The sequence below is a fragment of the Neophocaena asiaeorientalis genome, unplaced genomic scaffold (genome assembly GCF_003031525.2).
Source record: "Neophocaena asiaeorientalis asiaeorientalis breed wild unplaced genomic scaffold, Neophocaena_asiaeorientalis_V1.1 scaffold155, whole genome shotgun sequence".
NCBI classification, from domain to species: domain Eukaryota; kingdom Metazoa; phylum Chordata; class Mammalia; order Artiodactyla; family Phocoenidae; genus Neophocaena; species Neophocaena asiaeorientalis.
Window position 1 is genome coordinate 5,901,800 of NW_020173040.1, and position 27,238 is coordinate 5,929,037.

Here is a 27,238-nt window from a genome sequence, read left to right on the forward strand (position 1 = left end):
TTGGGATTGTTGTGGAGGCGACTATCAAAGACAGTTCCAAAGTTCCAAACTCCTGTCACTCTGCACCTTTCTTGTTTTTTTTTTTTTTGCGGTACGCGGGCCACTCACTGTTGTGGCCTCTCCCGTTGCGGAGCACGGGCTCCGGACGCGCAGGCTCAGCGGCCATGGCTCACGGGCCCAGCCGCTCTGCGGCATGTGGGATCTTCCCGGACCGGGGCACAAACCCGTGTCCCCTGCATCGGCAGGCGGACTCTCAACCACTGCGCCACCAGGGAAGCCCATGATTGTTAGTTTTTAAAGATAGGAAGGCCTAATTGTAAAGCAGCTATACTCCAAAAACAAAAACAAAAAACAAACAAAAAACTTCAAAAATAATTATAACATCAAGAAAAAAAATAAAGATAGGAAGGCCTAGATGAGTCTCAAAACAGAACATGAACCCAAATGAGGGATGAAATGAAGCTACTAGAAGGGGAGGGCTATTGGATTCAAGGCTCTTGAGCTTATGGGAAGGGCTGGGGCTGAGGTCAGTGGTACGAGAGAGAGAGCATCCTCTCCTCCAAGGCCAGCGAGAGGGAGGGAGGTCGTGGTGAGGTCAACACAGAGTGGGGTGCAAGCTCTCTTTCATTGTTCTATATGCTACCATAGTGGCATCCAGAGCCCGGCAGTGCTGGACACAGAAGGTCCAATCTAGTTCTTTCTGGAAAATTCAGTTGTAGACACACACTCTACAGGAGGTTGAGGAAAGTAGAACATAGATTTGCCGACTTCAGCAGAATATGGATTTGCACTGCTTTAAAGCATTGGCTCTAAAGAGAGGGCTTGCTTTGTCTATAAGACTCCCAAGGGGTAGGCGGTCCAGGGCGTGAGCTCTGTGGGATCATCCAGAGACTGGGTTTCTTCTCTCACGTTGCTTTGCCACCTCCAGGGTGTGTTCACACCCACATGGGCGAGGCTGGCTCACCTACAGCGTCCATATCCCAGCCCTATGTCAGAGCAGGGGCCACCTGAAGGGTGCACACACTCCTTCGGCTATCCTGTGACCACACTGACCTGCAGGGAGGCTGGGAAATGTGGCTGTCCCGGGGAGCCTTGTGTCTAGCTAAAATAGAAGATTCTAGTACGGACAAGCAAGAAGAGGGGACAGAAATGGAGGGACAAATAGTCATTTTTGCATGAGCTTCAGACATAAGCATGCATGGCTGTGAATCCTGCCTCTTCGTTGAGGCAAGTCATTTCACCTCCCTGGGCTTCATTCTTCTATAAAATGGGACTCGGGGCCGCGGGGACCACCATGCACCATGTAAGCAGCGGAAGCACCTGGCAGGGCCCTGGAAGTCAGTGGGCACACGCAGTACCTCTGATTTCCCACTTTCCCTCCTTTCTGCCCTAGGGAAACCAATGTACCTGCACATCGGGGAGGAGGTAGATGGTGTGGACATGCGGGCCGAGGTTGGGCTCCTGAGCCGGAATATCGTGGTGATGGGGGAGATGGAGGATGAATGCTACCCCTACAGCAACCACATCTGCAACTTCTTTGACTTCGACACCTTTGGGGGCCACATCAAGGTATGAGTCTGCCTGGCTGAGGCCATCAACCCAACCAGGAGGATTCCAGCGACGCCAGCCTATAGGCAGGGATTCTTGGTAGGGAAGGGGATGGAGGGGCAAAAGGTAGGACCGAGGGAAGGGTACCTTTCTGGAAATTGGAGGGGTCTTATGTATTATCCCTCTGTGTGCAATTCCATATGTCCATACTTGGGAACAAGAGAGATGACAGAGGAACGTCTCTTACCCTGCAGTCACATGGCACGTGTCACACTGCCTTCCTGATTTTCAACTTTCAATCATAGCTTTCGTTCTCTCTCTTCATTGTTTAACCCTGGCCACTTCCTAAAAGAATGGGCATTTAACTCACAAAAACTTGCATTTGCAATAGATCCATTAAAATACAGATAAGATGGGGACTTCCCTGGCGGTCCAGTGGTTAAGACTCTGTGCTCCCACCACAAGGGACGTGGGTTTGATCCCTGGTTGGGGAGCTAGGATCCCGCATGTTTCACAGCGCGGCCAAAGAAAAAAACAAAAACAAAAAACCAGAGAAGATGATAAGCAGGGGAGAAGAACCAGAAGTTCTAGCGTTACATTTACCTGTGAGTTTCCTGGTGGAGACTCAAGACCAAGACAGATATGATGAGCTGCAGAGTTCTCATTGCGCAGTGAAGGAAACTGGTATCAATTCGTTGGAGCTCATGTTTTCCTAGCATTCAACTCGAAGAGGAATTCCTTTTGCACCTCTCTGTGAGGTGCCTTTATCTGGCATATTAAATATCGGACGACACCCCAATGTTCTTCACGAGGCCATTCCTTCCAATGATTTGAGATTAAAGCTGGTAGAATAACAATATTACCTTGGTGTTTTGTAAAGACAGTTCTTTAGAAGTTAAAATCATATGCTTTAAGGATGAGACTTTCTGGTAATCTAACTGAAAGGAATAATTGAGTGAAACTTACAGAGTTCATAATGGGGGCCCTACTGGCACAGGCAAGACCATTTTTTCTGTCATACGGGCCTAATATAAGATTTCTAGCATCCCTGGCCCCTGCTCATTAAATGCTAGCAGTGCTTCCCAGTCATTGCAACCTCCAAAAACTCTTCTCCGTATTTCCAGTCAGTTTCAAGGGATGAGATGGGGACAGAGGTGGTGCTATGATCTTCAGCTGAGAAACTCATTAGGGAGACTAAAGCAGAAATAGCAGGTTTATGTTACGCAAGCTGCTGCAACCCCATTTCCCATGTTGAGAGTAATCCCTAGGTGATCAGAGCACTCCTTCCCACTTTGCCCAAACTAGGCCTCAGAATCATGCTTAACACAGCTCTCCCGGGCAGCCACTACTGGAGTTGGCATTCCAGCTGACACCTATTTTTGGAAGGCATGGTTAGCATGTCCTTAAGTCATCCTTCTCTAGTAGAAGTTAGCTGAACTCAGCTTGGGACAGGAATCATTTTTGAACTGTGCTTTTATGGTGAGCTCCTGGAGTGTAGACACTGAGTGTGATCAGGTGGTTCCTTTGGAACGTGTAGGAATGGCTCTGGGTATACTATGATGTGAGCATGTGAAACATCCCACAACTCACACTGACAAAGACCCCGAGCTCAGCATCCCCTTCTTACAGCCAGGAGAGGGCCTCAGATGGTGGACCAGGCACGGGCTCTTAATGCCCCAAGGTCCAGCCTGTCCTGGATTCCTCAACCGTCCTAGGGCATGCTGTTTTCCAGTCTCCCCCAGATTACCTCAGGGTTATCCCTTCCTCATAACACTCAGTGGCTTAGGAGGCAGGAAAAGAGGGTTGAGGCAAGCCCCAGCCGCCGCACGGTCCCGCTGCACCTCTCGATTCCAAGCAGTTCATTGCCTTGCAACATTCCTGTGTTATTAGCAGCAGCCTGTCTCCCTTGAGATGGGAAGAGTCGGGCATCTTAACCCATTTGCAGAGAATGTCTTTGATTCACTGAGTACCCGAGGTGGGGATCAGCAAAGCACACCGAAGACAACACGTGTGCATTTCTGGAGTGTGGGCAGCAGCGAGGGGTATCAGGGAGCATCTCATGGACTCCTTCTGACTCTGGGCTCTCCTCTCCCAGTTTGCACTGGGGTTCAAGGCCGCACACCTGGAGGGCGTGGAGCTGAAGAACATGGGCCAGCAGCTGGTGGGTCAGTACCCAATTCACTTCCACCTGGCGGGCGATGTGGATGAAAAGGGAGGCTACGACCCACCCACGTATGTCAAGGACCTCTCCATCCACCACACGTTCTCTCGCTGCGTCACTGTCCACGGCTCCAATGGCTTGTTGGTGAGCACATCCTTCCCGGGGAAGCCAGGGATCCAGAGCCCCTTCACCCTCTCATCCCTTCCCTGCATGCCGGTCTGCTCACTGCTGGGCCCAGGGACCGTTAGCAATGGCAGTATGCTTAGATCTAGACACTTGGTCCAGGGCCATTGGGGGTTGAACCATCCTTAGCTCAGATTTTAGAACAGTATCAATTGAGAACAGGTCACTGACCAAAGAAGAAGGAGAAAATAGGGGTGTATCTTTGCCAAAGGCACCAAGCTACAGAGATGGGTGAGCAATTAGTGGTCACTGGGAGTCTAGCTCTTTGCTGCACCTTGGTTTCCCCAAGGATCATTCCAAGACTGTGTGCCACGGCAAATCTGTTAACTGCAGACAAGGCAGGGGTCACGCCAAGACTCTGTACTGTGGCATCTGCCTGACAGGCTTGAGGTAGTGGCAGCAGTGGCCCTTTCCCTTTTCTTCTGTTGAACCAAGTGTCATCAGAGCAAGCACTCCTGGGAGAAACGCCTTCATTAGTAAATTGGTGTGTGTGTGTGTGTGTGTGTGTGTGTGTGTGTGTGTGTGTGTGTGGCTTGTCTTGATTTGCACAGATAATTTTTACACCAAATTGATCCTTCTTTAAATGAATTCAACTTATATCCTCCATAAATTTTTCAAGCTGGACATTACCAAATGGCACCCTGCACGCCGAATCCAGTTTGTGTTTGCTTTGGTTTATATCACATTTAGAGAAGCATTTGATAATTTTACACGAGATGGAACTTTCTTTCAATGCACTAAGCTCATATCCTCTATGAACTTTTAAGCTGGATGTCACGAAACGGCACCCAGCAAACTGAACCTGGTGGCCAGACGCGCTTTGCTTGCCTTAAGTGTTTCAAGAACCATTTGAATTCGTTTTCATCATTTAGAAATGTAGAGATTTCACATAAAACTCTGGATTCTTGGCTCCTCTTGAAAAGTAGTTGGAACTGGCAACACGAGACCCACATTCCCGCCTGGCAACAATGGATTCAGGCAAAGTCGTAGCACCCCACCAGGCTGGGCTTATGCTCTCTGGTTTACGCCATGCCCACCACTTCCTAGTACCCTACAGTGAATGCCCCAGGCAGGGCCACTCATCTCATTGCCTGTTGGCCTCCGTGGGCATTTGAGTCTGTGACCCCTGCTTTAATCCAAACATAAGGAGCCTCCCACCACGCATGCGGGGATAGGAAGATGAGGAAGCCTGTCAGTGTGTGGCGGGTGAAGCCACTCTCAGTTCTTTTCAGTGTGCTCTTACAAAGGAATGCCTGCTGTTGCTGTATTTTCAATGCTCTGACTTAAAACCCACCGAGTATAAAGAAGAGAGCACTGGTTTGGGGGCACAGTCTAGAAGGGCCCGCTCCACAGGTCATGGGCTGTGGACCTCGGGCAAGTCGCTTACCCTCTCTCAACCTCAGCTCCCTCCTCCATCAGGTTGGGGACATAACACCCAACACATCGGGCTCTGAGGGGCCAGCGCCACGAGGGAGACCCAAGACCCGGGACCCTGCCCGCTGGTCTCACGTGCAAATGTTGGCTAGGAACCAGGGCCAGTTCCCCCAGCAGCGGGGTAGAGGGTTGCAGCTGGAGTAGTTGCTGGGAGACATGGGATTATTTTTCGGGTCCAAGAAAGAGGCAGAGGAAGATGTTTTCTGGCAAAAGCAGAAAGATAAGAGGATTTCGAATAAATTCGGAAGGTTAGGGATGCAGTAGAGGACACAGGATGAACTTGGGCTCTGGAGCCAGACACTGTGGGTTCCCATCTGGCTGCCACTTCCTAGCTGTGTGACCTGGGTCAGGTCGTCTCCATGCCTCTGTTTCCTCACTTCTGTAAGATGGGGAGCAAAGGACATGGACATGCCACGCCGAGGGGCCTGGCCCAGGTTGGGCCCTGGAAGCAGGCGTCTGGTGGTCCCGTTCACTCGTGCCGTGTGCTGAGTGAATGCACCGAAGGCAGTTGGAGACTGAGCTGAGAACACGTGCCGAAAAGAACAACGTAGAGTTGGTGAGGAGACCTCACGGGGCTGAGCCTTAGGAGCTTGACCTGCTTTAAGCATTTGTTCTAAAGTTTTGTCCTTAAGTTTAACTTAAGTTCGACTATGTCTAATGTTCCTCGAGAGAAAAATAGGAAGATTACAAGAAGTCTGTAACTCCAGATCCGGGTTGATTTGAGTGGAAGCTGTTCTGAATCTCCGGGCAATCACATACGTGCGCGCACACACACGCACACACACAAACACACACATACTTGCCCTGTGGACATATGGCTGTGCTTTCCCACCCACTTGCTGTGTGACGATCTCGGGCAAGCTACTTAGTCACTTAGGTCTTCAGTTTCCTCATATGTGCTGTGCAGAACAGGATGGCAATCCCCCACGGCTGTTCGGTTAGAAACTATATATGCGATACTTTGGGCCATCTTAGTAATACAGACCTTCCTCTGAGCAGTGATCCCAGGTCTCAGCCACAGGAACGGGCTCATGTAGGGGGAGGCAGGGCAAGAAAAGTGCTGTGGGTAGAGCCAGAGGGCCCTCATCGGGGCAGCGCTGAAAGGGAGCATCTCTGTGCACATGCAGGCTGGGGAGAGGTGGGGAAAGTTAGCACAGGCCAGGCGTCCAAGTTCATGGATATGGGCAACGGACGGAGAGCGGTGTGGGGGGCATGGAAGGCAGGGGGCGAGGAGTGGCTGCGGAACTGGTGCCTCCGGAGCATCCAGGTGGGTGAGTTGCACCCACGGCAGAGATAGATTTTTGGAGCCAGAGCTTTGGACAACTCAGGACCCGAAGACCCCTCCTACCAAAGCCTTCCTCCTGTCTGGCCGCCAGGGATGCCAGTCACCAGACGGGGAGGGCGCATCCATCAGCTCCCTGGGTGTCATCCAGACGCCAGGTGGCCCAGGTGCTTCGCACAGGCCTTGCCGAGGTGCCAGCACAGCCTTACCTCGGTGGCCACACGGGGCTCCAACCACGCTCCGCTCAGGCCCGCGCTTGGCAGCCAAGCTTGTGCTTAGGATTTGGAGCGCACAGATCTCTGTGGCCTGCATCAAGGGGAAACCAAACAGCCATGGCTTAGAATCTCGACGACGTACGGGCCTCTACATCTCTGAGCCAAAGAGGCAGCAGGATAACGGAGGGCGTTCTGTGCCTTTCTCTGAGAGCTGCACCCCTGGACGGGAGTTGGGGTTTTATGGATTAGCACCTCACCCTATAAAGGCTCCATCACTGGGGCAGACAGTTCCAGGTTCAGAAAGGCTGCCTTGGGAGCTGCACTCCCTCCACCAGGATTTCACATTTGCTTCCTTCGTTTTGGCTCTAAGGAGTTACCCACAGCTATGTTTAGAAAGATGTTTTTAGCTGATGGGATGAAAGGAGGCCAACAGCAGACAAAGACTGTATTCTCATTTAGAGAGCAGAGGCCACTCAGTAACATCGTGAATGCCTTTTCCCTCACGCCATCCCCAATCCGGAGGTGCCCTAGACCCCAGACAGGCAGTCACTGGCTTGTTGGAAAAAGGGGTTCCTATGTGTGCCCAGCTGGGAGGTGCTGCCCACCTCGCCACTGCTAGACACGCACTGGTACCTCCGTCCTCAGAGAACAGCTTCCCTCATCCCCACCTCCTCCTGGGGCGGCCCACCTTTGGTCTTTCCCTTTCTTCACCACCAACTTTTGGAAGGAGTGGTCTGAACTTAAGATTTCCGCCAGCATCTGTTGCCCAACAAAAATGTGGGCTTCGCAACTTCTGTTCCTCTGAGCCCTGGTGACGGCTCTCAGTAATGTAACTCCACACACTAGCGCTCAGCTCCTGCCCTGCAAGCCCACTGCCCCCTGCTCCCTCCTCATCCGACTCTTACCCTTTCCCATGGTGACAGTGATCACCGCTGTCAACTAGCGAGGTTAAAAGGATAGAGTCGTAGCAACCTGTGTTCTAATCCTTTCAGTGTGAACTTGACTGACGGATACTTTCTGAGCCTCAGTGTCCTCCTGTGTAAAGTGAGGGTGATGATAGAACCCGTCTCAAAGGCTTTGGGGGAACCTTAAAGCAGACAATGCATGTGACATACTTAGCACTGATATTAAATAGTACTGTCACCGCGCCTCTTTCCCTGTGTTCTGTGTAAACCTCACTGGTTCCGTGAGATAGTGGTAGGTATCTCTCCCAGCACACAGAGTAAACCCAATAATTAAATGACCTTGGCAAACACTGAGTATGTGTCTTCCCTCCCCATTTTAGGGATTCACCGTGCATGCTAGCATTGTCAGGGTTGCAGTGAAAATGCATTTAAGGCTGGTGATCCTAGCAATGTCAAACTCATTTCACCGCGGAGCCCTTTATTCACACAACCTTTGCCTTTCACAGAGTTAGTGTCCTACAGAGCAGAGCCTGGGAAATGCCTTTCCTGATACTGACACTGTTGATGGTGTCCTTCTTGAAACTGGGGCGGGGGGGGGGCGGTTTGCACCAGCATCCGGGATGCTGGCAAAGCCTGCCTTCAAAGGAAGGGGCTACTGCACATTATCTGCGGGGTGGACAGCTGTGGGTGTAAGACGGGCTCACGCTACATCTTACTGTGTGTTTCTGAGCTCTGAGGCAGGACACGGGGGTCACCTAAGTGTTCCTTCCTGGAAGACAATGAATCCCTTGAGAAAGGTAGAAAAGACTCCGGTGTGGATTCTGCCTGTTTTCTCCTCTTTTCCTTTTTTACAGCAGAGCGGATGGGAGAAGTAAACATGTCCTGTCTTTCTTTCTCACCTCATTCACTGCTCCAGATGTGTTACCTTTGCTATAAAGGCCTCCAGTAGTAACCAGGATGTCCTCAACAGGCCGCCACATTGACTATGCAGGGGGTGCCCTACATGGATTGCAGCCAGTCCTCAAGCCCTCCAGCCTTAGGGAGACACCTTCCCTTTAGCTTTCCACTAAAGAGGAGTGGAGCTCCTTTACCTCTTTGGTGGGAAACTCAGTGCCCTCTGTCCTAGTCTCAGAGCTCTGGGGATTGTGGGCGAGGCTTCTGTTTTCCCTGGTTTCCCCTTTTTCCAGTTTCTTGAATTCGGTCTCAATCATTTCTTGCTTCATGAGCTGCTCTCATCTCTCCTTCCCTCCTGAGCCCAAATGAGGAACCCAGACTCCTGGGCTTGTTTCCCCACAAAGTTTCACTGGCCAGGGCTTCCGCTGGCAGAGTGGGAAAGAGATGGGAAGGAGGTAGGGGTGCATCATAGGTCAGCACAGAAATCAACTGGAAATGGAGAAACAGGTCCCTCTTCTTAAACCCTCCCCTCCCCTCCCCTCCACCTGGCTGCGGGGGTCCTTCCTTCTCCTCCCCCACTGCTCCTGGGCCGCCTTAAAAGCTCATTCTCGGGACTTCCCTGGCAGTCCAGTGGTTAGGACTCCGCACACGAGTTAGATCCCTGGTTGGGGAACTAAGATCCCACATGCCACGCTGCAGGGCAAAACAACAAAAAACACATTCTTCTCCTTATTAGGCAGAGTGATTGGGTTCTCCGTTTCCTTTCCCGGCTTCTATTTGCATATTCAGAAACTCATTAACACACCCTGCAAAGCAAATTACCACCTACTCCAAGGCTCTTTTCTTTACCAGCTCAAAGAAAAAAAAAAAAAGAAAAGAAAAATAGAAAAGAAAAGTAAACAGCAGAAGCTCAGAAATTACAGTCTTTCTTTTAATAGGATCCTATTTGTAGCCAGGTTTCTCACTAAGATGAATTATATCATACCCACCCTAGAAGGCAGAATCAGACATATAGTTCATTTCTGTGTGTGTTTGTTTTAAACAGTAATTTCTTGTTTGTACTGTGTACAGGTTTCAGGGGGAAGTCATCACTCGGGTGACTCTATGCCCTGATTTGCAAAGAACAGTTCCATTTTACGCCTGCTATCCCAGATGAATGACTAACGGTACCCCCTTTCACTCTCGATAATGTCCTGGTTCAGACAATAAACTAAATGGTCACCCTAATTGAAGCAGTTCCTGAGAGCTGGGGAGTTTCATCCTTCACAATGTCATGCCTAGACTCCACCTAACAACAGCTGAAGACTTAAAACAGCTCTCAGGAATCGTTTTCATGATTTTCAGTCATAAGGGAATATGTCCAGAAGAACAAAGGGAAAATACAGTTTGTGCAAGAGAGTGGCAGGGAGCTTACACACTGCTTCTGGATAGCATGCAGTGGGCACCCGTAAGTCCATACGTATGTGTCTGTTTATCCAGCTACTTACTATCTACCTGTCTATCTGTCATCTCTCTCTGTCTGTCCATCTCAAGCTATGTCACAGTGTAAGTATCTAATTCTGGGAAATGTTCTAAGGAAGAACAATCGTACCATGTCAGAGAGCTGGAAGGGATTTCAGAAGTCCCCCTAAGGACACTCAGGCAAATGACAATGCAAGTTCGTGATGAAACCGAACTTGAACTTCTACTCCCAGCCCAGGGCTTTCTTCGACCTTCTCATGCTTCTCTCTGGACTCTATATGCCACCTCACCCCACTACTAACGAGAAGCAAGAAATGCAACACAAGATGGGAGGTTTCTTTTCTGGTGCTGTTGAGAATTGATTAGGACCCAGGTTTTGGATCAGACAGACGGAGAAGCAAGTCTCAATCCGTCCTCGCGAGAGAAGTGACTCGGGCGACTTTCTAAGTCTCGGTGCCATCAGTAGAAAGGGAATAGTAGTTTCGATAAGGATTAAATGAGATAATGTATGTAAAACATTTCACAGTAAACAGTAGTTATTTTTATTCCTTTCCAAAAGGGTTTTTCTCTCCAGAGCACACCTCAAGGGGCCTGGAGGGAATTTCTTACTCAGGCATTTGTTAGAATAAGAATGTACCCAATTCATTACTCACTTGCATTCAAAGAGGACACCCAAAGACTGATCCAGATGGTGGGCACCTGGGTGCCTAGGATTTAAGAGGAGCTATGGGCCCAGGTCTGAACACTGTTCCATGTCCCTCCTCTGGGCCTGAGTGTCCTCCTCTGTAACGTGAAGGCATTGAACTTGCTCTCGATGCCCGCGTTTTCTTGCCTGTTCCTCCCACGCTTGTCTTTCCAGGCGATTTGCGACAAACTTTCCTAGCTCACTAGGAGGAATGGAAACAGTCCCATTGCGTGACCTTGGTATTGACTTAAATGCTTATCGGTGCACCGAGTGGCATTCAAGATCACGCCCTTGCCTATTACCAAAGATTAAGGACGCGATCCTCATTTGAGAAAACGAAGAGCTTGCCTGGAATAGGGCAGTTGTGCCTGTGCTCCGTCCTCATGGGTGAATGGACACAGTCAGAAAACTGGGGTTCCAGCCCTGGCTTTGCACACGTGGGTTGTGTGACCTTGGGCAAATCACTCAACCTTTCTGAGTCTCATTTTCCTCATCTCTGAAAAAAATTAGTACAGGATTGTGTAAGATTTCAGCAAGATTAAAAGATATAAGAGCCCAGGCCAGTGCTGGGACATAAAGGGTCCTAGTTCTGGATGCTTCTAGAGCGTGTCTGCCTGGGACTTGGGGAGTAGGTAAGATTTGCCATAGAAAAGGCTCTGGAGGGAATTGGGGTGTTTACCCTCGATTAGTGCTTCTCAGGGACAATGTTGTCACCTCCCTTCCCCAATGGAATACTTGGCAATGAATGCCTGGAGGCGTTTTTGGTTGTCACAGCTGAGAAGGTCCTGCTGGCATCTAGTGGGTAGGGGCCAGGGATGTTGCTAAACTTCCTACAATGTACAGGACGCCCCTCGAAATGGTAACAGTGCCAACGGGGGAGTTGTTTGGGGATGATGCGTGAATTTTCCAGGGCCTGGTGCAGCAGTGGGTACCTACTAGGTGTGGGTAGAATGGTGTCATAGGGGAGCAGCAGCTTCCCTGGTTGGGTGACATCACTGGGCAGTCAGGTCCCCGGGGGTGGGCATGAGGATGGAAGATCTCAGACCGCTAGTGAGGTGTTTCTCACCATCCTCATGCCCCGCTGTGGACAGGGCACCTTGGGAGGCAGCGAGCAGCTCACCTGTGGGGTGTTCAAGTGAAACACGATGCCCGTTTGTCAGAGATGCTCGTGAACAGAGTCCTGCTTGAGAAAGGGAGCTAAGGCCCAGGCCAGAGGCCCTCTACCCACCTTCTCGTTCTCAGATTGATGAGTTCATAGACATTCAGACCCGGAAGGGGCCTCGGAGATCCTGGACTTGGACTCCTCCATTGTGTGGTGGGGAAAGTGTGTTGGCGAGAGGTCGGCAGACTTGTCTGAGAGCCTGTGATGCTTGTGGGCACAGCTAAGACCGTACTCCGCGTCTCTCCATGTCTTAAAGTGGTTTCTCCACTTGGCCCACTGACTCTGTGATTCCAAGAAGAATATTGAAGAGCTGGAGTTTGCAGCATTTTCTGGTTTTCTGCAAGTGTGGCTCGTTGTGGTTGCAGGCTTCGAAGCTGGCTTGCATCCACGGGAGACGGCACAGTGAGGAACCAGTCTTACTAAGAAGCCCCCCTGGCCTGGCTCAGACGGAGCTCTCCCTACCCCCCTTTCTGGTGGGACCTCTTGGTGAAAGCCTCCACGTAAAGTCCTCGTGAGCGGTGTACTCGCCGTGTCCTCACCAGATTAGGCTCACAAGGCCTCGTCCCCGGTCTCCAGTCGGGCCCACCTCTAGCATTTTGTTCTCCCCACCCCATGAAGGCTCAGGTGCAACACCTCCCGCTGGAAAGGACTTCAAAGTCACGGCTCTGTCGTACCCATGTCAGGTCCATCTCCAAACCCCCAGATCCCCTCTCAGAGCCTGGTGCCTGGCTTAGGCTGTTTAATGTTTGTTGAATGGATGAAAGAGCACATGCGTAACGACGCTGGGCGAACTGTCGCCCTGTCTTGACCCCTGCAGGTCAAGGACATTGTGGGCTATAATTCTTTGGGCCACTGCTTCTTCACGGAAGATGGGCCAGAGGAACGCAACACCTTTGAGCACTGCCTCGGCCTCCTTGTCAAGTCTGGAACCCTCCTCCCCTCCGACCGCGACAGCAAGATGTGCAAGATGATCACGGAAGACTCCTACCCGGGGTACATCCCCAAGCCCAGGCAGGACTGCAAGTAAGCACCTCCCCCTCCCTGCCCTGCACCGCGCCGGGCCTGTGTGCATGTGTCCACAGGACTTCCCGGCCCAGCATCTGACTTCCCACTCTTAGGTTCCCGAGCGGCTTAGACCTCACAGCCCTCACAGCCCAAGGCTCTCAGCTGCTCAGACAGAGGCAGGAGTGTGTTTTCGACTTCTCCCTTCTCAGTGTGCCTCACGGGCATCGTTTCTGGCCAAAGATAACCACTGTTCTCATCCTCGGGCTTTTCCTGAGGCCACACAGCGCTCCTTTGAGGAGAGCAAGCGGGCTGCCACCTCGGAGCCCACAGCGTGTACACGTGGGCACCAGCTGCGCTGGTCTGTTTCTTGACATGAGAGAGTCAGAGACAGAGAGAGAGAGAGAGAGAGAGAGAGAGAGAGAGAGAGAGAGAGAGAGAGAGAGAGCTTCCCGTACAGTCAACCTTCTGAGTCCAGGGCCTCTCCCTCAGAGACAGCCATTTTTCTGGGTTCTCCTGACTTATATTTCTTCTAGGGTCCATCTCAGATTTAACCCACAAACGTGCTTATACCTTCAAGAGCCATGCCCCATCCAAATTCCGAACGTGTTAAAGGCATAAATGCACCCCAGTTCAATGAGAAAACTGGGTTTCAGATCAACAAATCAAGGGCATCTCAAATCACTGATAAGAGGCTCATCAAAGCAATGTTAGAGTCCCTGACATGGGCCACCCCTCCGCCCCGGGCAGCAAGATGGGAGCCAGTAGCCCTCTGTCTGACGCCATTCAATCTCTGCCCCCCGCCCACAGTGCTGTGTCCACCTTCTGGATGGCCAATCCCAACAACAACCTCATAAACTGTGCTGCTGCGGGGTCCGAGGTGAGCAGAAACATCCCTTTTTTGGGCGGGGCTGGGGGAGAGGAGACGGCCGGGGCCAACCCTGAAAGCTGTGTGCCCTGAGCCCCCAGTCTAGGTATCCACGCAGTCAGGCTTAGCGTGAAGAGGGAAGAGCCAGCTTGGGAGGCAGATGGACTTGCTTTTGAGTGATGCCTCTGGCCCTTCGTCACACTGGTGATCGTAGCTAACGAGTAATCAGTAGCATTATTAGATGCCTGGTACATCAGTGTTCTAAGCTCAAATTTTTTAATTGTATTTTTCACGCCTTATTTTTTACTTTTTGTGTGTGCACAGCTCATTTACTTTTATTTATTTACTTTTGGCCATGCCACGCAGCAGGCGGGATCTTAGTTCCCCATCCAGGGATTGAACCTGTGCCCCCTGCTTTGGGAGCATGGAGTCTTAACCCCTGGACTTCCAGGGATGTCCCTGGAATAATTTAATTCTTGTGTCAACCCTATGAGGTTTGTACTATGGTGGGGAGGAAAGTTAGGCAGGGACATGCACAGGGTACAAACACGGTATTCTGTCTACACAGCCCTGCCCTTACCCACCCCTCCGTGCTGCTTACCTTCCTGGGGAGCAGGTCAGGTGCCGTCTCTGGGCCTCAGCTTCCATATCTGCAGAATGAAAGGGTAAAGCCAAGGACACTCAGGAAATCCTCCCGTTATGTGTCAGGAAGGGGAGATTAACCCCGGCAGTGACTCTGAAATCCAGCCATTTGGTGCCCATGGCTGATACAGTAGGACGAGAGGTACAGTAGGACCACAGAAGGGTTTTAACAGTCAGGATGGACGCCCACCCCCCAAAATATATTCGCCTCAAACTTCTCACTGTTTCCCGCGGGTGTGTCTGGGAATGGGCCTTGGGGCCATCTGGGTGATAGTGCTAGGCCCACCCCTAGTTTGGGCCATCCAGTCACCCCAACAAGAAGCTCCCTGGTGCTGAATTCTGTGGCTTTCCCCCCATGTCCTCCTCCACCAGGAAACTGGATTTTGGTTCATTTTTCACCACGTACCGACGGGCCCCTCGGCCGGAATGTACTCCCCAGGTTATTCAGAGCACATCCCGCTGGGAAAGTTCCTTAACAACCGAGCACACTCCAACTACCGGGTAAGTCCTTCCAGGCCTCCCCGCCCGCCCACTGGTCCTTCTTCCCAGGCCTGCACATGATCAGAGCCGGAAGAGCCACAGCTCCTCCTGGCAGCCCCGGAGCTGGGCCCCTGAGTTCGATTTCGCAGTTCACTTGGTGGGGATGGGAGCGGTGGTGACTCCGAAAAGCCAGGCCTGATCTGTGAGCTAGGGAAGGTCAGGACCTGGTTCTGCAGGAAGGTGAAGGTAGCATTAGCATCCTCTCCTCTGGTCACTTTTTCTTTCTGGGAAGCGGGTCCTCCATCCACGCAGTGCTAGGGAGGCAGGTGGAATACAGACATTTATGTCATCTTCGTTTGCTCATCAGTAGTTCTGTGTGTCCAGCAAGCGAGGTGCTGGGGAAAGGGACTGGGCTCTCGGGTGTGTCAAGGGCCCCCAGTTGAGGACAGCATCCAGACCAGAGTCATGGGCACGTGGGAATGGAGCTGGGAAGCAAGGCTGAGACCAGAGATGCCGTGCTGGGGACAGAGGTGGTCTTGGGGACACAGGGGCAGTGTGCAGGTAGAGGCCCGAATGTCGAGGCTGTTCTTCTGGGCCGCTCCCTAGTGGTACAGATGAAGAAACAGAGGGTCCTAGAGGAGAATGGATGCATTCAGGGTCGAAACCAAAGAGACTCAACTAGGGAGAAGCCCATGAAGATGAGAAATAATCTCAGAATAGACCTGTATATACAGCTAGGAGGTGGGGTGGGCCTGGGAGAGCCGTCTCCATACAGAGCAGGTGCAGAGGCTCTGGGGGCTGTGGGAAGCAGGGGGCAGTACTCCTTGTCGAGAACCCTTCGTCGAGAAGCCTTCCTATGAGCCGCAGGTGGGCCACGCAGTACCCGGATGTTTGGAGAGGTTGGAAAGGGGAGGAATATGTGAGGGAGGATGTTTTCCAACGGGGAACTAGGCAAGGACTCCCGGCCACAGATGGAGGGAGGGGCCCTTGGGGGTGGCAGGGTGAGAAAGGAGCAAAGAGGATCCTTGAGCCGGATGGATTCCGCTGCCTGGATTCCGGATGGGTTCCGAGCCAAGGAGGAGCCCCGCGCGTGGTGTTCACACCTGGTGAGCCCTGACTCCGTGCCACCGTGTAAGGGTCCTGCTCCCAGACTCTTCACATGGCTCCTCTTATTTGGTCCTCACAGCAGGAATTCAGTGTTATCATCCCATCTTACACAGACTGCATGCAACTGAGGCCCGAGATTTACCCAAGGTCCTAGCTCATGAGAGAACAAGCGGGAATCAAGTCCCACTTCTCTTGACTCACATCACCACTGCTTAATTAGAAGTCAGTTGAAGATCACAATAGCCAGTGTCCTCCAGTTCTGCAAAGAAGAGATAAGGAGTCCAAGCCTCCCTAGGAGGCCAAGGGAATCCAGCCCTGAAGGCAGACTGAACGGGGCCTCACTGGGCAGCCTCACTCCCACTCACCCATGGCTGACAAAGCGGACACCTTTGGAGCCAGATAAGAAAGCGAGGTTCTTTCCTTGGGTCAGGCGAAAACCAAGACAAGACTGGGGAAGGCTCCCAGACCCCTGCCCCAAGGTAAAGACGGGACTTAAGTTCGGCATTTTCTTTGCATCAATGCAGACACATTTCCCAAGAAATCATATCTGTCATCCTTAATATGGGGCCTGGGCTTATCACTGCCCAATGCAGTGTGAGTTTGGGGCATGGACTTCGCTGTGTGGCCTTGGACAAGATACTTAACCCCTCTAAACCTCAGGGTCCTCATCTGCACCTCCAAGAGGACACCTTATTCCAGATTTGACTTGAGCAATGCAGAGCAATGCAGGTTCTTCACCTCCCTCGTTGCAGACCCCCTACTTCTATTAATGCGTCCTGAGAGCGAAGCTGGTTTCACTGGAGCATTCAAGAGTACGCAGTGAGGCTGGGTGTGAGAAGATGCCTGCAATCTGCTGTCCGAGCTCATGTGTCCCTGAATGTCCCCTCTCCCCAGGCTGGCATGATCATAGACAACGGAGTCAAAACTACCCAGGCCTCTGCCAAGGACAAGCGGCCCTTCCTCTCCATTATCTCCGCCAGGTAATTCTATGGGCACGTTCTATGTGCTGCTCGTGGAGCTCGTTGCTGGGCGTACCATGGTGAACATCTGAGCAGGGCCAAATCTGAGTCAGGGCTGAGGCTTCAGCAGCTGAAGGGAAAAGAAATTCTGAGAGGTTTCTAAAAAAATCAGCAAAATCCAATACCTGCTTTTTGATAAGTTGACAGGACTGGCCAGGGCCCCAGCAGGTTGGACCAGGATAAAAAGGTGAAGAGAAAAGAAGGGAGGAATTTCGCTATCAATTTAATAGGAAGGAACGTTCAGATTGTACCTATAAGTACATCTGGAGCTCAGCCCAAGGCCAGGAGCTACTTTTAAGAGATGCTGTCAAAACCTCAAGGTAGTTAGGAAAATCAGTACCCTTTAAGGAGACCAAGTGCTTGGTCTGTGTCAAAAGTGGGTAACACCGGGGGCTTCCCTGGTGGCACAGGGGTTGAGAGTCAGCCTGCCGATGCAGGGGACGCGGGTTCGTGCCCCGGTCCGGGAAGATCCCACATGCCGCGGAGCGGCTGGGCCCGTGAGCCACGGCCGCTGAGCCTGCGCGTCCGGAGCATGTGCTCCGCAACGGGAGAGGCCGCGGCAGTGAGAGGCCCGCGTACCGCAAAAAAAAAAAAAGTGGGTAACACCAATGACATGATCATGTCCATGGAAGACAGACATCAGGAGCATCCAGGCTCAGTGCTCCATTTGGTGGCTAAGATGTAGAAGCCCAGGAAAGGCACCAGGTCAAGATTACCCCCAGGGGAGTAGAGAGCTGGGCACCTCAGTCTCCCCTTCCCGGCCGCAGGGCTGCGTTACATGCCGGGCTTGGGACTGGCTGTCTGAACTTCCCTCTGTGATTTGACCCCTCCTTGGGGCGGCGGGGTTCCCCAGTGGTGATGATAACAAGAGAAGTGACATGTCTGTAGGGTGCATGGGGCTGGACCCTGGGGAAAAGACCTCTGACTTCCTCAGCAAGCTCAGGACGTTCCCTGCAGAGCCCAGGGGTGCGAGTCGGTTGTTGTTTAGCCCGAGTCTTCCGGGCATGATAAGCAGAGAGAAACTCACTGCCCAGAAGGCAGTCAGTTCAGGGGTCCCCCCGACACGGCCACCTGTGCCTCCCCGTGCTGTGTTCCAGATACAGCCCCCACCAGGACGCCGACCCGCTGAAGCCCCGGGAGCCGGCCATCATCAGGCACTTCACTGCCTACAAGAACCAGGACCATGGGGCCTGGCTGCGTGGCGGGGACGTGTGGCTGGACAGCTGCCGGTGAGTGTGGCGTTGGCACAGCGTGGGATGATGCTTCTCCCCCGGGCGGGGGACAGACACGAGCAAGACAGAGAGAGGAATCCAGACATACCGATGTCTGACCTTCTGGTCGCCCACCCAGGCAGAAGCATGCAATGGCAGCGGGCAGTGACCCAGAGAACCCCCTAGAAGCAGCCTGCGGCTTCAGCCCACCATGCCAGGGGCTGTGGGGCACGACTTGCCCCCAAATAGTCACTGGGCTTGGCTGTGAGTCACGTAACTTGTCATATAACCAGTCAGCGAAAGGAAGGAAGGAAGGAGGAAGGAAACCGACACTTTCTAGGCACCTACTGTGTGCTGGATCCTTGGTTGCATTTGTTTCTTACCGTGTTTCTTGGAGATATAAATTCTCATCTCCATCTTAGTCTATGAGGCTCAGTTGAATGCATTTTCTGAAAGGTGAATAGTTGAACCGGGACTTCAAATATCATCACATCAGACTCCAAGGCGCAAAGGAAAATGACAGGGAACCCCGAGTTCTGATATAAGGTCCCCATGGAGAGCCACGGCCCACGCTGGACAAGAGCCAGAGGGACCGGCAACTGAGTTGGGACTTCCTCTAAAGGAGTAGCATGAAATGTTCTCCTCAACTCCCTTTACTGTTAAAAAACGGGAATCAGAAACTCTACATGGGAAATAAGTGTATTTCTCCATTTTATCATGACCAATTAAAGGAGAAGTGAAGGGAGACTTGCTTGTGAAAGGAGCAAGAGGAAGTGAGAGTGTGTGAGGAGAGAAATAGATTTCACACACACACAGACACACGCTCACACGCTCACACGTGTAAAGGCTTCTCAGAAAAGCAGAGGCCTGGGCAAGACAGACACTGACCCATGGATGGACCCCAGAGAGAGCCAGACACACACAGGGATGGAAAGGAAATGTCGCTGGCAGAGAAACCGGGGCGGGTTTTTTTGTGGGGTCAGAGAAGAGAGGAAGGGAAAGAAGAGGATTTTGAGAGTTTTGAGGAGAGGGGAAAGGGAAGAAGAGAGCCTCTTCTGGGCTTCTGAAGGGCATTTAGGGTATCAGACGGGAGGCAGGCTTGCTCTCATTGGCTCTAGAGAGCAGAAGTTGCAGATCTGGGCAGATTTCCACTCAGTAGCAGGAAGAACTTTCCCGCAACACAAGACGCTAGTCAATGAGAAAAGCTGCTCATCCCTAGAATAGAGGCCCAAGGACACTTGAGAGAGAAATTATGCAAGAGGTGAGTGAAAGAGGAAACAGATGGGGGTCAAAGCTAAAATTCTCTGCGGTGTTCTGCCTCCAATGAATGTCTAGATTCTGGCTTGCTGGAAGTTCAGGTCCCCGTAGAGGGAGTGGATGCCAGACTTGGGGCCGAAAGACAAACTGTGAAGCACGCCCCTGCCAGCGAGGGTGGATCTTCTAACCCTTCCCCAGCCTCCTTCCAAGGTAGCCCAGAATCTGGCTGGTGCAGAGGTTGTCGTCCCATGAGTGGGCACAGCCAGGGGCTGACAGAAGATGGGGATCCCTTGAGAAGCTTTGAGCCTTTGGCCATGGTGTCCATTTCTTAGGAAGGTCGCTCCAGCAAACCACTCCGTGGGTGGAGGCACTCCTAGAAGTGGGAGGGACAACTAATAATACGGCAGTAGTCCAGAGGAGAAGGAATTACCGTGAGAACGTAGGTGAAAATGCGCTTCGGGAGAGTGAACAGGCTTGGGTGGACGGTAACTGTTTTGCTTTATGTGTGTTAAGTTTGAGATGCTTTTGAGATACCCCCGTGGAAATACACCAAAGTCTGGAAGTGCAGCAGGGAAGGGTGGCTGATTTTAGAGTCACCAGCAGACTGGTAGGGGTGGAGGCTGTGAGTCTTCATGCCGTCCCCAGGGGCACAGTGCAGAATAAGAGGACCTTGGGCAGAGCACTGGGGGACAGCGGTGGTAAGGAAAAACCATGAAGAGCCTGGGAAACAAAAATCAGGGAGTCCTGGGAGAGAACTAGAGAGCACAGGGCCCTGGAAGATGGGCCTTGAACGGTGAATTTGAACTGGATGGGCTTCAGACAGGGAGAAGTGCACGCGTCCCGGAGGACGGGGAACAGGGTACGCAGAGGCAAACCGGGAACTAGGGAGACTTCAGGCGGCCGGGACCCTCCCTGGAGCAGAGGGAAAGTGCATTCACTTGGGCCTGAAGCATGAGGGCAAGGATTTGGCTTAGGTTTATGGATGCTATGAAGCCACCAGAGTTTAGGAAGCAGAGAGTGGCACTTCGAGGGGATGTTCACCCCTGGGACAAAGGAAGTGAAAGCAGCCGCCATATTTGGACCCACGGTCCACGGCAGCGCAGACCCAAGGCTCGGCTCAGATTCTGTGGGACCCCTTATCACTCACAACCAGACTTCCTCCAGAAGTGTGCTCCTCCTGGCCCGCAAAATGGACAACGGCAAAAGGGAGCTGATGAGATCGCTGCAGGATAATTGCAAACTTACTTCTCGGGGCCGACGTCCGCCTGACTTCTGGGAGACTTAGAAATCAGCTATTAGGGTCCTTCCTGCTGTGGCTGAAACAGTGATGAGGATGGCTACGGGCAATGGAACTGCATCCGTGTACCCCCACCGTTACCCAGGGCGGGCTGGTCCTGAGGGTAGCAAGACCTTCCACGTCCCTTTGGTCCAGTATCCCACTGAGCCCTGGAATCACAGGTGGGGGTGGGCTGGAGAGGGAGGCCCATGGAGTCCAGTCTGAACGCTGCTAATGCAACATGGCACCAAATGCTGAGAGCCCCTGCATTCACTCTTGTCTCTTTGGAGTCAGACACTGTGTGGGTGGGGATCTAGGCGATCCCATTACGCAGAATGTGTAAGCCTGCTCCCTCAGCAAACCCGATGCTTATGCAAAGACCCCTCCCCTACACAGGATCCACGGTATGACACCAGGGCAGGGAGGAGTCCTTCCCTCCACGACTTCACTGACTGTCTGCTCTTGTCCCCAGGTTTGCTGACAATGGCATTGGCCTGACCCTGGCCAGGTAAGAGCCAGTCATTGCCCTTGGCACCCTGTGGGTTGCTGTCTCTGGACATCTCATTCCAGACATCTTCTCTCTACAGTGGTGGGACCTTCCCGTATGATGATGGCTCCAAGCAGGAGATCAAGAACAGCTTGTTTGTTGGCGAGAGTGGCAATGTGGGGACAGAGATGACGGACAACAGGATCTGGGGCCCAGGTGGCTTGGACCACAGCGGAAGGACCCTCCCCATAGGCCAGTAGGTTTGCAAGCATGGCAGCTTCTTTGTTCTGTGTGGCTTAACCTAAACGACAGCAGTGGAAGGCAAGATGCTAGGATGTGATTTCTACCTGTTGACTATGAATTCCTCTGTCCTCTACTGGTCAGAGAAATCACTGAAACAATTGAGATTAACCAGCAGGGGGGTGAAATCTAGAATCAGAGAGAGAAGTCAAAAAACTGTGTTGGATATGAGTCAACAGGGAGACACAGCCGTCAAAACATAAAACGTTGTTCTGAGCTACGTTAACGGGAATTTAGCGTCCAGGATGGGCGACCGTGGCTTCCTCTCTCCTCGGACAGCACCCACACTCGGAGCACCTCATCCACCTCTGATGGTGGCAGAGTGATAGTCACACACAGATCGGGATCTTCAACCAGAGGCTGGGACCAGACTTGGGGGAACAGCCCGGGAGATGCTGTCACACGTTCTCAGGGCTGCTGTGCGCGTACAGGATGAAACTCACTCTGTGTTAGGGTTAGAAGTGGTTTTGTGCAGGAAGGGGTTTTCTAGCAGTCAGGTTTGTTAAACGGAATGGCACGCCCGTCCTGGAGGGTCACCGGCTCTCTGTCGCTGGATGATAAACAGATGGCTGGAGAGGGAGGGGGTGACTTGGAGAGCTGAGGCACCAACGGAGCAAAGGGACTTGGTTAATTCCTCGGAAAGCTGCAGCTTGGGTCAGTGGTGAGGGAGTCTCTCCTTCTGATGGTGTTTCTGTTCAGACAGGAATTCGAGCCAGAGAGCCACAAGCAGCAGCGGGCTAAGAGTAGCCCTTTCTGCCCCTCTGAGCTTTTTCCTCTTTCTCTAGGAATATGTCCTTCCTGCCTCTACAGGTAGGACATAGGCCTAAACTCCCAGCCCTAGTGGGATGGGTATCTTTGAAAAGAGTTTGCAGAGAGAACCACAGTCTCCTTTGGCATGAGTGATCCAGAGCCCTTGTTCCTGTCTAGCCTAAGTGGTGTAGCAGTCCCTTCAGATCATTTTTATGAGCAATGCTGGGTTTGCATATTTGGGTTTCTTTTCTGAGGGTTACCGGCCTCCCCAGGGCCAGAATGTTCTGACGACTTCCAGAGGTGAGTTTGTTTATGGAGCCCTGACAGCTTTGTCAGACTCAGGCAGGTCCCTCAAACTGCATTTGTAAGCAGGAGCCCAGGACCCCACGGTCCTGATCGTGAGGGATTCATCCTGTATGGGCCTGGGTCGGGGTCCAAGGGTAAAGTAAGCACACAGTTTAAATATAGAGCTAGTGAGAACGGGCTGTCCCTAAAATACCTTAAATGGAGAAATGCATGGAGCCACTCCATGAGAGCCAGGATTCAAGGCGATGACATTAATCAATTACAAATATAAAAATACAGAAATACCAGAAGCCCTTGGCACACCGTGTGCTGTAGGCACATTGCCGAGACTGGTGCTACCAGGCCCTTCCTCAGGGAACCGTATCTGGTGAGGGGAGCTCAGCGCTGAAGTAGGGACCAGCTGCAATGTGACTTCTCCCCATAGATTGCCCTTTTCTGCTTTCTTGTCCCTCTTTCTGCCCTTTCTTCTTTATGTTCACCGTGGAAGGAGAAGGCCCTGACCCAGAAGTAGAGATACCAGTAAAAGCATAAACACTGGGCTTGAAGAATGAGTAAGCCTAGCTTTGGGACCAGGCCCAAAAAGGATCGGCCCAGCCAGCCCCTCCTAGGCCCTTGTTTCCCACGCCCTGCTCAGGAGTCCGTGGCAAAGGAGAGAGGCATCTCGAGCTCCCTGTCCCCTTGCTGGGCCGAAGGCAGAATTTCCAAGTCCCCAGTTCTCCTCCAGCCCCTCCTATAGCTCCAGCTCCAAGCCTTTTGCCTCTTCCTCCATCTTTCCCTGCCTCTGGGGTATCAGGCCCTTCTAGGTGTCCCCTGGCAGTTCACAGTCTTGCCCTCCCAAGGGGGCCTGCCCTCCCTTCTAGGGATGCTTGAAACATGACCAGGCAGGTATTTTTTCCATTTCATCATCACCTTCCATTCTGTGTCCTTCCTCTCCCTAGTTTCCCAAACCCAGCATACGGCCAATCGAAAGGCTTACTCACAGAGAGGAAGCTCATCTGGGTCTTAATCTAATTAAATTGTTATAGCAACTGAGACCAAGGCGATAATGAGTAATGGCTCTACTCTCCCAAGGGACATGATACTGGCTCTCTCCGGTAATATTTATTTATCCAATGCCTCTTCATAGGATGGGAATATGTGGGGAAATGTTTGTTTTTTGTTTTCTGTTTTTTTTGTGGTACGCGGGCCTCTCACCGTTGTGGCCTCTCCCGTTGCGGAGCACAGGCTCCGGATGCACAGGCTCAGCGGCCATGGCTCACGGGCCCAGCCCCTCTGCGGCATGTGGGATCTTCCCAGACTGGGGCACGAACCCGTGTCCCCTGCATCGGCAGGTGGACTCTCAACCACTGCGCCACCAGGGAAGCCCTGGGGAAATGTTTGTATAGAGGACCGTCTCTCAAACCCCAAGCCAGCAGCTAGACATCCATCTCTCCATCCATCCATCCATCCATCTAATAATTCATCCAGTAATCATTTATTGACACTTACTGTGTCCATAAATGCTCTCTCAGTGAATTAATTAATGCATCAATAATGTTCTGTTAGAGGGGGAGTTTTGGGGGTGGGAATCAGGAATGGTTTACCCAGAAGGTCTCTTACCATCCACCTCGGAGGGTGTAAACAATGTTGCGGCACAACATGGCAATCAGCCTGACATCTGGCTTGCTTAACTCCATAGGAATTTCCCGATCCGAGGAATTCAGTTCTACGACGGCCCCATCAACATCCAGAACTGCACTTTCCGCAAGTTCGCAGCCCTGGAGGGCCGGCACACCAGCGCCCTGGCCTTCCGCCTGAACAACGCCTGGCAGAGCTGCCCCCATAACAACGTAACCGGCATTGCCTTTGAGGACGTCCCGGTGAGTCCTCGAGGCACCAGGGCGAGCTCCCGGCAAACCCAGACCTTGGGCGGTGATTCACAAGTCCCTGCGGGGCCTGGAGTTTGAGCCGTTGCCACCACCGCAGGGGTTGAACATTCTTCTCCAAGCAGGCTGGGCCACGTCCCAGGTCTGTCTGCATCCAAACTGGAAAAGTAGAAGTGTAGTTTGCCCCACAGGTCAAGTCTGGGTAAATGCCCCCTTGCCCTCACCCTGCTCAGAACGCACCCAAGCCTCAGAAGGAACTTTCCACTGCCCTCAAGGTTCTGAGGCTCTGGTCCTCCAAGGCTCTTGGGTTCGACCTACCGAGTCTGGTGACCGGGCCACTTCAGTTAGCACAATTCATCAAAAAAAAAAAAAAAAAAAACCCGAGCAATTCCCACAGGAATCGTTGCTGAAGATGCTCTGTTTAATTTCTCCCGGAGAGTGGAACATAAACAGGGCCGTCCTCGCCCTAGGCAGCCAACAAGTTAGGAGTGGGGGTGAGGAGGTCAGGACACAGGGCTGCGCTTTGAGACGAGGCGGGTCCGGGGCTCCTGGTGCCTTTGCTCTGGGTTACAGCTTGCCCAGACCTCCCTTCCTCCTCCAGCCCTCTGCTCCTGCCCTCTGCCTGTCTGCCCAGTTCCTGGCAGCCTGAGGGAAAAGATGTGAGACTCAAGTTACTGAACTTCCTTACTCAGGCCACCGAGGGCCTGAAAGAGGTCAGTCACGGAAATCTCCAAGGGCTCATGTTGAAAGACTGACTTCCTGAAACACACCGCACACTCTCACACACGTTCTCTCTCCCGCATATCCACGCGACGTGTGTGTGTGCGTTTATTATACATGTATATGTACTTTCTCATACATTCACTGCCACTCAGCCTCATTCCCTCTCCACATACACACACTCACACACATTCACTCACACCCACTCACGCACACACGTGTGTACACACACCCTCAGGCACACACCATCCACGCACACACGCGTGTGCGCACACACTCACACGCGCACACACTCCTGTACCTGCCTCCCCATCCCTGCAGTGTTTTGAGCCACGTATTAGAGCTCTCTCCAGGGTCACGCACAGCAGCCAACCCTCCAGTGCGCAGAGGCCAGAATAACGTGCTGGGTCTGAGAGCTGAGGCACAGTGAACGTTTGGCTGTTTCTCTGGCTCCATCCGAGAACTCAGCCGTGCGCTCTCCTGTGCTGCCCCAGAGCATCTTTGGTTTGGCTGGTTTGTAATGTCTGGAAATCGGAAACTTCGCCCTGGCCCGACGACAGCTGCTGCTTCCCTTCACCTTCTGGTCCAGCCTCACATTCCCGGGCTGTGTTTAGATTACTTCCAGAGTGTTCTTCGGAGAGCCTGGGCCTTGGTTCAACCAGCTGGATATGGACGGGGACAAGACGTCAGTGTTCCATGACGTGGATGGCTCCGTGTCCGAGTACCCTGGGTCCTACCTCACCAAGGACGACAACTGGCTGGTCCGGCACCCAGACTGCATCAACGTTCCGGACTGGAGAGGCGCCATCTGCAGCGGGCGCTACGCACAGGTGGGGATGCAGGGCATACCCCCTCAGTGTCACCAGTCACTCACTCATGGGACAAGCATTGAGTGAGAGCCTACTGCATGCCTGCCTCTGTGCCAGGCCACAAAGGGACATAGGTCTCTTCTTCATTCTTCTTTCTTTATTTTTTTCTGGTAACCCAGTAGGATTTTCAAAAAGTCCAAGTGAGAACATTTTGTAAGCAGAATGCTTAGAAAAAGAAGTCAGACTTTGGCACCTAGTAACTGTGTGACCTTGGGCAAGTTACCTAAACTCTTGGAGTGTCAATTTCCTCATCTGTAAAATCAGGATAATAGTTGAACCCTTTTAATGAGCACATAGAGTGCTTTACCAGCCCTCTCCACCAGAAATACAGTGCAAGCCGTCCGGGTGATCTTAAATGTTCTAGTAGCCACGCTGAAACGGCAAAAGAAATGGCTGAAATCTATTTTAATAATATACTTTGTTAAACTCAATATATTCAAAATACTATCATCTCAACATGTAATCAGTATTAAAAAATCGTTAATGAGGCACTTTACATTCATATGTTTTTCCTGTTCTAAGTCTTCGAAACTCCCTGCGTATTTTATACTTATAGCCCACTCAATTTGGATTCGAATTTTCTACAATTAAAGTAAAAGCTAGTCCTACCAAAACAATAAAGCTATGTTTAATTATTTAGCTGGAAAACTATTTTACCCCACTTTTGGTTGGAAATTTAAATTAATTAAAATGAGAAAGTTTGGGTCCTCAGCCACACCGGCCACATTTGCAGTGCCCAGTGGCCACATGGAACAGCAGGCTGAGTCAGTGCCTGGAATGTGAAGATATGAGTTACTGTAGTATTGTTACTGGTGTTATGTGGAAGGAGAGCTGAGGACTAGATGAGCAAGGGGAGAGAGCCCCCGAGGAAACGAAGAGCTGTCAGATCAGGAGGGAAACGCATGAGCCCAGTGACCCCCGAAGGGGCAGGGAAACGTAGGAATGAGGAATCCTCACAACCATCCCGCAGGCAGGCATTCCTCTCACCGCTGTGGGCAGCAGCATCCCGAGCATTAGGAAAGAGAGAAAGGTGGACTTCCCTGGTGGTCCAGTGGCTGAGACTCCATGCTTTCACTGCAGGGGACCTGGGTTCGATCCCTCAGGGAACTGAAATCCCACAAGCCCCGAGGCACAGCCCCCCCCCCCCAA

At 52.1% G+C, this 27,238-nt stretch overlaps 1 protein-coding gene across 1 annotated transcript in view; it reads left to right on the plus strand.

Annotated features, from left to right (window-relative positions):
• CEMIP (cell migration inducing hyaluronidase 1) overlaps positions 1–27,238 on the plus strand; it is an 84,105-nt gene that overhangs the window by 40,349 nt on the left and 16,518 nt on the right. The window contains exons 12-22 of the mRNA XM_024742758.1: positions 1,394–1,569; positions 3,644–3,853; positions 12,748–12,953; positions 13,743–13,812; positions 14,815–14,943; positions 16,924–17,009; positions 18,146–18,277; positions 21,265–21,300; positions 21,380–21,535; positions 24,314–24,494; positions 25,835–26,050. Coding sequence (XP_024598526.1) covers positions 1,394–1,569; positions 3,644–3,853; positions 12,748–12,953; positions 13,743–13,812; positions 14,815–14,943; positions 16,924–17,009; positions 18,146–18,277; positions 21,265–21,300; positions 21,380–21,535; positions 24,314–24,494; positions 25,835–26,050 — 1,598 coding nt within the window. The remainder of the gene's footprint in view (positions 1–1,393; positions 1,570–3,643; positions 3,854–12,747; positions 12,954–13,742; positions 13,813–14,814; positions 14,944–16,923; positions 17,010–18,145; positions 18,278–21,264; positions 21,301–21,379; positions 21,536–24,313; positions 24,495–25,834; positions 26,051–27,238) is intronic.